The sequence below is a fragment of the Pseudorca crassidens genome, chromosome 3 (assembly GCF_039906515.1).
Source record: "Pseudorca crassidens isolate mPseCra1 chromosome 3, mPseCra1.hap1, whole genome shotgun sequence".
Classification (NCBI taxonomy): Eukaryota; Metazoa; Chordata; class Mammalia; order Artiodactyla; family Delphinidae; genus Pseudorca; species Pseudorca crassidens.
Genome location: NC_090298.1, coordinates 77207148 through 77219694, shown reverse-complemented (window position 1 = coordinate 77219694; position 12547 = coordinate 77207148). Strand labels below are relative to the sequence as shown.

General features: G+C 37.9%; 1 protein-coding gene across 1 annotated transcript in view; it reads left to right on the top strand.

The window, feature by feature from the left end:
- Positions 1 to 12547, top strand: part of SPATA9 (spermatogenesis associated 9) — a 74222-nt gene that overhangs the window by 32179 nt on the left and 29496 nt on the right. Inside the window, 1 exon segment of the mRNA XM_067731270.1 lies at positions 11886 to 11974. Within this exon segment, the coding sequence (XP_067587371.1) occupies positions 11886 to 11974 (89 nt within the window).

Sequence of the window (12547 nt, the reverse complement as noted above, 5' to 3'; positions counted from 1 at the left end):
TTGGCTATTCGGGGTCTTTTGTGTTTCCATACAAATTGTGAAATTTTTTGTTCTAGTTCTGTGAAAAATGCCAGTGGCACTTTGATAGGGATTGCATTGCATCTGTAGATTGCTTTGGGTAGTAGAGTCATTTTCACAATGTTGATTCTTCCAATCCAAGAACATGGTATATCTCTCCATCTATTTGTATCATCTTTAATTTCTTTCATCAGTGTCTTATAGTTTTCTGCATACAGGTCTTTTATCTCCTTAGGTAGGTTTATTCCTAGATATTTTATTCTTTTTGTTGCAGTGGTAAATGGGAGTGTTTTCTTGATTTCACTTTCAGATTTTTCATCATTAGTGTATAGGAATGCAAGAGATTTCTGTGCATTAATTTTGTATCCTGCTGCTTTACAAAATTCATTGATTAGCTCTAGTAGTATTCTGTTGGCATCTTTAGGATTCTCTATGTATAGTATCATGTCATCTGCAAACAGTGACAGTTTTACTTCTTCTTTTCCGATTTGGATTCCTTTTATTTCCTTTTCTTCTCTGATTGCTGTAGCTAAAACTTCCAAAACTATGTTGAATAAGAGTGGTGAGAGTGGGCAACCTTGTCTTGTTCCTGTTCTTAGTGGAAATGCTTTCAGTTTTTCACCATTGAGGATGATGTTGGCTGTGGGTTTGTCATATATGGCTTTTATTATGTTGAGGAAGGTTCCCTCTATGCCTACTTTCTGCAGGGTTTTTACTATAAATGGGTGTTGAATTTTGTCAAAAGCTTTCTCTACATCTATTGAGATGACCATATGGTTTTTCTCCTTCAATTTGTTAATATGGTGTATCACGTTGATTGATTTGCATATATTGAAGAATCCTTGCATTCCTGGAATAAACCCCACTTGATCATGGCGTATGATCCTCTTTATGTGCTGTTGGATTGTGTTTGCTAGTGTTTTGTTGAGCATTTTTGCATCTATGTTCATCAGTGATATCGGCCTGTAGTTTTCTTTCTTTGTGACATCTTTGTCTGGTTTTGGTATCAGGGTGATGGTGGCCTCGTAGAATGAGTTTGGGAGTGTTCCTCCCTCTGCTATATTTTGGAAGAGTTTGAGAAGGATAGGTGTTAGCTCTTCTCTAAATGTTTGATAGAATTTGCCTGTGAAGCCATCTGGTCCTGGGCTTTTGTATGTTGGAAGATTTTTAATCACAGTTTCAATTTCAGTGCTTGTGATTGGTCTGTTCATATTTTCTATTTCTTCTTGATTCAGTCTTGGCAGGTTGTGCATTTCTAAGAATTTGTCCATTTCTTCCAGGTTGTCCACTTTATTGGCATAGAGTTGCTTGTAGTAATCTCTCATGATCTTTTGTATTTCTGCAGTGTCAGTTGTTACTTCTCCTTTTTCATTTCCAATTCTATTGATTTGAGTCTTCTCCCTTTTTTTCTTGATGAGTCTGGCTAATGGTTAATCAACTTTGTTTATCTTCTCAAAGAACCAGCTTTTAGTTTTATTGATCTTTGCTATCGTTTCCTTCATTTCTTTTTCATTTATTTCTGATCTGATCTTTATGATTTCTTTCCTTCTGCTAACTTTGGGGTTTTTTTGTTCTTCTTTCTCTAATTGCTTTAGGTGCAAGCTTAGATTGTTTATTCGAGATGTTTCCTGTTTCTTAAGGTAGGATTGTTTTGCTATACACTTCCCTCTTAGAACTTCTTTTGATGCGTCCCATAGGTTTTGGGTCGTCGTGTCTCCATTGTCATTTGTTTCTAGGTATTTTTTGATTTCCTCTTTGATTTCTTCAGTGATCCCTTGATTATTTAGTAACGTAGTGTTTAGCCACCATGTGTTTGTGTTTTTTACGTTTTTTTCCCTGTAATTGATTCCTAATCTCATAGTGTTGTGGTCAGAAAAGATGCTTGATATGATTTCAATTTTTTAAATTTACTGAGGCTTGATTTGTGGCCCAAGATGCAATCTATCCTGGAGAATGTTCCGTGTGCACTTGAGAAGAAAGTGTAATCTGCTGTTTTTGGATGGAATGTTCTATAAATATCAATTAAATCTATATGGTCTATTGTGGCATTTAAAGCTTGTGTTTCATTATTAATTTTCTGTTTGGATGATCTGTCCATTGGTGTAAGTGAGGTGTTAACGTCCCGCACTATTATTGTGTTACTGTCGATTTCCTCTTTTTTAGCCGTTAGCAGTTGCCTTATGTATTGAGGTGCTCCTATGTACGGTGCATATATGTTTATAATTGTTATATCTTCTTCTCGGGTTGATCCCTTGATCATTATGTAGTGTCCTTCCTTGTCCCTTGTAGCATTCTTTATCTGAAAGTCTATTTTATCTGATATGAGTATTGCTACTCCAGCTTTCTTTTGATTTCCATTTGCATGGAATATCTTTTTCCATCCCTTCACTTTCAGTCTGTATGTGTCCCTTGGTCTGAAGTGGGTATGGGTCTTGTTTTTGTATCCATTCAGCAAGCCTGTGTCTTTTGGTTGGAGCATTTAATCCATTCACGTTCAAGGTAATTATCGATATGTATGTTCCTATTACCATTTTCTTAATTGTTTTGGGTTTGTTTTTGTTTGACCTTTTGTTCTCTTGTATTTCCCACTTAGAGAAGTTCTTTTAGCATTTGTTGTAGAGCTGGCTTGGTGGTGCTGAATTCTCTTAGCTTTTGCTTGTCTGTAAAGCTTTTGATTTCTCCATGGAATCTGAATGAGATCCTTGCCGAGTGGAGAAATCTTGGTTGTACGTTCTTCCCTTTCATCACTTTAATTATATCATGGCACTCCTTTTGGCTTGTAGCGTTTCTGCTGAGAAATCAGCTGTTAACCTTATGGGAGTTCCCTTGTATGTTATTTGTCATTTTTCCCTTGCTGCTTTCAATAATTTTTCTTTGTCTTTAATTTTTGCAAGCTTGATTACTATGTGTCTTGGCATATTTCTCCTTGGGTTTATCCTATATGGGACTCTCTGCGCTTCCTGGACTTGGGTGGCTATTTCCTTTCCCATATTAGGGAAGTTTTCAACTATAATCTCGTCAAATATTTTCTTGGGTCCTTTCTCTCTCTCTTCTCCTTCTGGGACCCCTATAATGTAAATGTTGTTGCGTTTAATATTGTCCCAGATGTCTCTTAGGCTGTCTTGATTTCTTTTCATTCTTTTTTCTTTATTCTGTTCCACAGCAGTGAATTCCACCATTCTGTCTTCCAGGTCATTTATCCGTTCTTCTGCCTCAGTTATTCTGCTATTGATTCCTTCTAGTGTAGTTTTCATTTCAGTTATTGTATTGTTCATCTCTGTTTGTTTGTTCTTTAATTCCTCTAGGTCTTTGTTAAACATTTCTCGCATCTTCTCAATCTTTGCCTCCATTCGTTTTCCGAGGTCCTGGATCATCTTCACTATCATTATTCTGAATTCTTTTTCTAGAAGGTTTCCTATCTCCACTTCATTTAGTTGTTTTTCTGGGGTTTTATCTTATTTCTTCATCTGGTACATAGCCCTGTGCCTTTTCATCTTGTCTATCTTTCTGTGAATGTGGGTTTTGTTCCACAGGCTGCAGGATTGTAGTTCTTGCTTCTGCTGTCTGCCCTCTGGTGGATGAGGCTATCTAAGAGGCTTGTGCAAGTTTTCTGATGGGAGGGACTGGTGGTGGGTAGAGCTGGCTGTTGCTCTGGAGGCCAGGGCTCAGTAAAACTTTAATGTACTTGACTGCTGATGGGTGGGGCTGGGTTCCCTCTCTGTTGGTTGTTTGGCCTGAGGCAACCCAACACTGGAGCCTACCCGTGCTCTTTGATGGGGCTAATGGCAGACTCTGGAGGGCTCACACCAAGGAGTACTTCCCAGAACTTCTGCTGCCAGTGTCCTTGTCAGCAGGGTGAGACAGAGCCATCCTCCACCTCTGTAGTAGACCTTCCTACACTAGCAGGTAATTCTGGTTCAGTTTCCTATGGGGTCACTGCTCCTTCCCCTGGGTTCCGATGCGCAGACTACTTTGTGTGTGCCCTCCAAGAGTGGAGTCTCTGTTTCCACCAGTCCTGTCAAAGTCCTGCAATCAAATCCTGCTAGCCTTCAAGGTCTGATTCTCTAGGAATTCCTCCTCCTGTTGCTGGATCCCCAGGTTCGGTAGCCTGACGTGGGGCTCAGAACCTTCACTCCAGTGGGTGGGCTTCTGTGGTATAAGTGTTCTCCAGTTTGTGAGTTACCCGCCCAGCAGTTATGGGATTTGATTTTATTGTGATTGCGCCCCTCCTGCCACCTCACTGTGGCTTCTCCTTTGTCTTTGGACGTGGGGTATCTTTTTTGGTGAGTTCCAGTGTCTTCCTGTTGATGATTGTTCAGCAGTTAGTTGTGATTCTGTTGTTCTTGCAAGAGGGAGTGAGAGCACGTCCTTCTACCAAAACCACATGGGCAGGCAGATTCTTAACCACTGCGCCACCAGGAAAGTCCCGGTGCTGATTTTTTAAAAACTTAATGATTTTGCCCCAGAGGTTAAGTGATAACGATTGGTAGCAGCATACACCCCTGACTTCTCAGGTGTTTCTCGTTGTCTCAAATGTTCTTCCTTGACATTCCAACTGAAAGTGGTGGCCCAGTTGTCTCTATATGTTGCTCAGTTTAATTTCCATTATGGCATTTATTACTACATGGGATGACCTCATTTATTTGCTGTCTCTTCTCCTACAGTAATGCAAGCTCCATGAGAGTGACAATACCATCTGTTTTATTTATCACTGTCCCCAGTTTCTTGCACAGTGTCTGACGTGTTTCTCAAATAAAATCTTTTCAGACTTTGGCCACCCAAAGTTGGCACCCTTTCTCTTGCTTGCATAGAGCACTTTGTGTTACTGCTTTTATAATATTTTATTGTAATTTTCTTTGAAAGTGTTTGTTTTATATTGCCTGGTCCTTTATTTCGATCAAGGACTTTTTCTGTTCGTTTTTGTGTCCAGGTCCCTGGTATACAGTGGACACTCAGATTTTGATTGAGAAGGTGAAAGCCTTCCATAATAGAATTTCTGATCATCTGAACCTTTTTCTAAATTTCTTAGACCATTTTAGAGTATTTCACCTGTTGTTATTCTCTCATTTTTCTTTCTGCTCTTGAAAGTCACTCACTCCATCTAAGAGAGGCCATATGCTGGTAAGGAGAATTCAGAATTTTGAAAGGGAATCTAGACAAGAGTCCTTGCTCTGCCACTTCCTGGTTTGGGGATACTTTCTAAATTCCTCAGAGCCTGGTTCGTCATTTGTAGAGAGATAGTAATACTCATGTACGGTCTACAAAACCATCCTGTTTTCTTAACATAAATAGAATCTGAAAAAATAATCTGGCTTTACTACATCTGTTAAAAGAAAAACAAAGCTTGATTTCCCAATCTTCTAATTGCCTAGATAACGCATATTAGACATGTTTAGTTTTGGGCTTTATTGACTTGTTTGTGTGAAAATTGAATACCAACTACAAATTAGGCAGAGGCAATGTAAATCATTGGTCAAGAGGACTTCATTTTAAAATAAAGGGCATTGTTATTATAATTGTATAATTTGTCACAATTTTAACTTGTAAGAATATTTTTGTACAAATACCTTAGAAATACTTAAGAGGATTGGTTGGTACTGGCTGAACATAAATGTAGTCTCATGGTAAGTTTACATAAATGTGCACGTGGTGAATTATATCTTGTCTGGGCTCAGCTTTAAAGACGTGTCATCAACTTGCTGTCAAAGTGTTGGGTCAAAGAAAGAGTGGACTGCATCCTTCAGTGTTTTCATGTTTTGCTCCTTTGAGTGAACATAACAATTTTCTTTTTTATAATTATATAGAATTATTTGGAATTCACTGGTTTTCTTTTTCATTATATTTGAATATTATTGGTTTGACCAGGGAGAGCTGCTTAAGTATCTAGGCAGTTAAGCTATACACTCTATGTCTATAAGGGAAAGGACCGAAATACAAAATCCATATTTTTAGTCACTCCTGGCAGAGGTTACAGCATAAAGTAGATAAGTCTGAGACTCTAACCAAAGCCCATAAAAATATGCGGACTATGGATACTTAAATGTGTTTAATATTGCTTTTCTTGAAAGGCTTCACTTATAGATTGCCTGTTTCCAAAGTGGAGATGTCTATCAGAAGATATGTAGCTGCTCAAAAACTCTTATTTCTGGTTATGACTACAGATTTGATGAGGGAGATGTAAGAAAAGAAAGATTTTCATCTAAAACATAGATTTGTAACATAAACTTTTCTAAGACTAAAATAAGATCTTTTCAATCAGAAGAATGTTTTATATCAATATATAGTTAGTTTTTTACACATTATGTAGAATATAGTTGTGAAACATTCACCTCAAAATCTGAGCAAGTTACTAATGAAAGAAATGGCTTTTCTAGGTCCATAGAAAATAGCAAATAGTTTGATTCTGTTCCACTGGATGTAAGTTCCAGTAGAGCAAGGGTTTTTGTCTATTTTATTCAGTACCCTATTCCCAGTGCTGAACAGTGATGACACATAGTAGGTGCTCAGTAAATATCGAATAAATGAAAAAAGTCCCTTTACCATTATTACTGGAATAGCTTTTAATGACAATTTTTTACCAAAGTTTTTACAGCAATTTGTTCATGAGGTTATTTCCTTTCATTGTTTTTATTAAATATTGAGAAGATATATTTATATGTCGTTGTAAGGGATAAAGATTATAGTCCTTCGATACCCATACACATGATTAAGTTTTAGAAAAATTACACTACCATTACCTTCAAAATCCTTATGTGGCTTTGTCCAACCCCACCTCTTCATTCTTCTCTCAGAAGTAGTAACCACTATCCTGAATTTTATGTTTATGGTTCCCTTGGTTTTTTTCTCTATTTTGCCACATATATGTGTACTCCTAATATATTGCTTAGTTTTGAGTGTTTTTGAACTTCATATAAATGAAATCATGCTCTGCTTTTTTTTCTGTATCTTGCTTTTTCTCATTCAAAATTATTATATTACTGAGATTTATTCACGATGTTGCATGTAGCTATAATTCGTTCATGTTTACTGCTGTAGAGTAACCATTATGGGTATATTATAATTGATTTATTAATTCTGTAGTTGAAGAATGGATGTTTGGGTTGCTTACAATTTCTTGATATTACGATTAGTGCAGCAGTGAACATTCACATGGCCTGAGTCTTCCATTGTAAAGGAGGCCTTTGTAGCTCCTTCCAGCTGCCTTCTGTGTCCTCCTAATAGGACCCCATTAACCTTCAAAAAGCTTTCTTCCTTTCTGGCCTGAGATCTCCCTGCTTCATCTTGTACTTCTGCTGCTGCAGACTGATGTCAGCTATTTCTTCAAGGAGTCCTGGCTCATGGTAGGGGAGAATTATATTAAAGCCCAAAGGGACTTCCCTGGTGGTGCAGTAGTTAAGAATCCAAATGCCAATGCAGGGGACATGGGTTCGAGCCCTGGTCCGGGAAGATCCCATATGCCGTGGAGCAACTAAGCCCGTGTGCCACAACTACTGAGCCTGCGCTCTAGAGCCTACAACTAATGAAACCCATGTGCCTAGAGCCCATGCTCCACAACAAGAGAAGCCATCGCAATGAGAAGCCTGCACACCACAACGGAGAGTAGCCCCTGCTCACCGCAACTAGAGAAAGCCTGCATGCAGCAACAAAGACCCAACACAGCCATAAATTAATTAATTAATTAAAAAAAAAAGAGTCCCAGAATCTGGGTGCTAGGGGTGCTCTTTTCTACTGAGTTGGCAATGTTTCTAGTTATTTCATTCTGTACAGCTTGAAAAAATGTATTTTTGAAAATCGTGAGTTTATGATGATATAGTCAATTCTGTTTAACATTACAGTGTTTTACTCTGTTCTTTGATTTTATAATTAGGTGTTTTTTTCTCTTATCCTGAAATTCTTGATGCCTAACATTATTAACCCCAAAATGTGTTTAGACTGCATTATGAGGAAAATGATTTCAGATAACAAAACCGATATCAACACTTCCAAGGAAATGACTGAATGAAATCTAAAATGGCTTTTCTAGTTCTTTTTGTCCTTGGAACGTTCTGAACTGTGTTCTAAAGTCACTCAAAAAACTTCTAATTCGAAAAGATACATGCACCCCAATGTTCATAGCAGTACTATTTACAGTAGCCAAGACATGGAAACAACATAAATGCCCATCGACAGATGACTAGATTAGGAAGACGTGCTATATACATACAATAGAATATTACTCAGCCATATGAACGAACGAGTATTGAGTTCCCTGTGCCATACAGTAGGTCCTTATGAGTTATCTATTTTATATATAGTAGTGTGTATTACAGGTATATTCTTTTGATCTCTACTGCATCATATATTTTCATTTACTCATGTTATTATCAGTACTAAATCCATGAACTTGCTACACTTTTATTTTCTATCCTCAAATATATAGAATAATAGGGTGCAATTAATCTACTCAGTAGTATCTAGCTAAAAAAGTGTAAAGAAAAATCAAACACATGTTCTCTATTTGTGTATCTACTTGCTAGTTCTTACTAAGCTCATCTTGAATTAATTCAGTTAATTATTTAGGTTATGTCACTGTCATGGGTAAAATAAATTAAAATGTAGTGCTTTGTGTGTGGGGAAAAAAAGTTTTCTTCCCATAGTGTTTGATAAACATTATGTGTGTGTATGTATATGTAATGTGTCTTGTTTTGCATTTACATATCATTTAATTGATTCCACAATGAATTTGTTAATGATAAAAATTTTCATCCTGCCTAGGACATAAGTAACAACTATGATTATATTCTTCCAGGAAATATTTTTGTAAAATTGTAAAAGCATTATCTACATATTGGGAATATAGCCTTGAGCCAACCAAAGACCCTGAGCTCATGAAGTTTATATTGTGATACAGGAAACAGACAACAACAAATCTGCTTCCTAGCTTCCTACCATCTAATGAACCTCAGCAGTTCCCAAAGTTCAGTAGCAATGCCAATGTTGTTAATTCTGTTCCCTGTGTGGCCTATCATTTTACTGTAACTATTTGAGGACTTGCATCAGTCTTTTCATCCATTAATATGGTTGGGTACCATACTAATGGTACCCAACTGGAATTGTAGAATATAGTTATTAAATAACTTTAAGGAGAAGCAAAATGTTATCTCTATTTTGAAACATCTTTGAAAATCTGTATTTACAAGATACATAGCAGGTATTTATTTTTCGTGGGAAAAAGATGGTTATTTACCTTATAGAAGAATTTATCTAGGGTTAGTTACTTTTAAAGAATAAGTTCCCTTAGTACATTTCAAATGATTCAATTTTCAAACATCCTACATACAAACTGCCTCAGATTCTTATTAGAATTTATTTTGTAAGTATGGACCACTCAATTATGAGTTGTAAAGAATAACAATTAAAGATAGCCATTGACATTATTTCATCTAACTTTATCTGTAATAATGTAAGATGTATAAGGATATAGGTATAAGATATGATTAAATAAAAACCAAAACATTATCAGATATGGTCACAAATGTTAAGTGTGGCAAGGTGGAATTTTTTTTTTTTTTTTTTTTTGCGGTACACGGGCCTCTCACTGTTGTGGCCTCTCCCGTTGCGGAGCACAGGCTCCGGACGCGCAGGCTCAGCAGCCATGGCTCACGGGCCCAGCTGCTCCGTGGCATGTGGGATCTTCCCGGACCAGGGCACGAACCCGTGTCCCCTGCATCGGCAAGCAGACTCTCAACCACTGCGCCACCAGGGAAGCCCAACGTGGAATTTTTTTACTTATCACCCCCTGCCTTTTTCTACCATTCCCCATCCTGAGAGGGGGTCATTAAGAAAGAAAAGACAAAAAGAATTTTGTTAGAATAATTAACAAAGAGTCAGTTAAGCTTGAAGTGTGGGAAATATTAACATGATATGTTTTTCTTGTAGATTTGTTTGTTTTATAGGATGCCTAGGAGGGTGAGAATGGATGAAAAGAAAACTGAGTGAAACAACTGGGAGCTAGGACATTGAGGGTGGGCAGATGGAAAAAGAATTAGGGAGTTGATGGGAGTGGAGAACATAGAATAAGACCAGAGAGAGCAGGTCCTAACAGGTGTTACTCTGGTAGACTCTGATAGCCAAGTTATCTTAATAGGACAAATAAAGTTTTCATTTTCTTATAGGCTCCCAGTTTGTGTGTTCATCATTGTCTAATAATTCTTTCTGGCAATAGATTTCACTTTCCAAATGTTAGGGGTATAATTATCTTACGCATTAGATTTATGATGGAGGAAAGCAGGATCTGTTAAGGTTCAGAGAGGTGGTTGTGCTGTGATGGAGAGTATTCTCAGGCAGATAAGGACTAAGGACAAAGTGAAAGCTGGGGATCTGGCAGGCTTCACAATCTAGAGGAATCCTTTGATGAACATTTCTCTTTCCTGGACAGTTCCCTAAATAGACCTCCAGCAGCCAGTTTTGTGCTTGCCGAAGAAACCCATCTAGCTGCAGTTAAATATAAAGGCTTCAAATTAAAATGGGATTTGAGGGCTTCCCTGGTGGTGCAGTGGTTAAGAATCTGCCTACCAATGCAGGGGACACGGGTTCGAGCCCTGGCCCAGGAAGATCCCACATGCCGCGGAGCAACTAAGCCCATGCGCCACAACTACTGAGCCTGCGCTCTACAGCCAAAGCAAGTAAGCCCATGCGCCACAACTACTGAGCCTGCACTCTAGAGTGCGCAAGCCACAACTACTGAGCCTGTGTGCCACAACTACTGTAGCCCACGTGCCTAGAGCCCGTGCTCCCCAACAGTAGAAGCCACCGCAATGAGAAGCCCACGCACTGCACCGAAGTATAGCCCCTGCTTGCTGCAACTAGAGAAAGCCGCACACAGCAACAAAGACCCAATGCAGCCAAAAATAAATAAAATAAATAAATTTATTTTAAAAAAATAATAATAAATAAATAAAATGGGATTTGAGTTAACCAACTCAGCTCATCCACACTAAAATATAACCAGGTAGTCAATCAAGTCTGCATAATATGCAGTTCTTCCCATGTTTGATAAGAGGAAAATAATGGTCATCTGAGGTGGGAGAGTGCTAGAAGAGACAAAGATGAAGAAGAAAAAAAGGTTGAGATTTTAAAGAAGGCAAACCAAAGACTTCACGATTTTGCCTGGGTCTGACCTAGTGATCCTCATTTGGGTGAAGGAAAAACAACCTGTTCAGAAGTCTTTCTGAGTTAACTGCTGGTGTTTCTTTTCCACGTGGCATCAAGTGTGAAGTATTTCTTTTAAAGCGTATGCCAGCTTTTTTCAAAGGGAGCTTTGTTCTCAGGTGATCCAGTAATTGAAGTATCACTGCAGAAATTGGGGCAAAATTTAATTCATATTGCAGAACTCCTTAGTGTGCTTCACTTTCCAATCCCATTTCTCCTCCCCTTGTGCCTCCAAACACACTCTTCCTGCTCACTGCCAGAGTGATTTCAGAGGATTCTGTAACAAGTTCTCAGAGGCCCATTGTGAAGTAACAAAGAATCCCTGCAGTGAGCTGCAGGTTCTGTCCTTGCCTGCGTTCCTGAGTGGAAGGCTGCCATCATCCCTCACTAATGGTAGAGTAGGACAAGCAGTGCCCAGGCCTGTAAGCTTGCCTCGAACTAGGAACCCAGGCAAGAACTCAACATGCCAGTCAAACCTGTTGGGCGGATATGTGGGCAGATGTTGAAGAACTTCTCTGGAAGAAGTATGCACAGTCTTCCTGTAAAGGGGATATGGGTGTGGAAACTGGGAATTAAATCCCCAAGGTGGACCCAGTGTTCCATGATCTTTTAAATTATGTTTAGGGGATTTTTAGTTAAGTTTTTTTTTTTAACCCCCTAACTTCTTTTTGTCTTAGTCGAGGGGATCCAGAAAGCAATCATGGTCCTTAAAGATAAGTTTAAAGATGAATTCCCTACCGTCCTAAGATTATCACAGTCTAATCAGGTAATGTGATTTTATAACTTTGAAAGGATTATAAAAAGTATATTGTATTTTTAGTACCAATTATTTAATTTGTGATTTTGAGATCAGTATTTTAAGCTTAGGAAAACATTACTTTCACCTCAGAAAAACACCATTTCAACTCTTACTCATTGCGAGGGGTATATGGAAAACAGAAGGACTGTGGACAAGGAAGTGAGGTAGAAAGATAAATAAAGTTTAAGGACAGTCACTCTACCATTAGATTGGAAATCTAGAACTTTCTCATAGATACAATTGCAATGTAGTTTACTTAAGATTTGCTTAATATAAAGTCAGAAAAATATCTAGATGTACTTTAAAATCTGTGGCAATTAAGTCAGTGAAAAAACATAGTTCATATGTTATAACAATGGAAAGATAAATATGGCATGGGCGTGTGTTTTAATATGGAAAGAAAATAGTGATATCAATTTAAACAAAGTACATATGCATATGTTTTAAACATCTGTTGCAAAAAGGTTTTAGATATAATATTGGGAGTGGAAGGAGATAGGTAGAGAATCATAAAGACATTTAGTTAGGAAAAAGTAACAT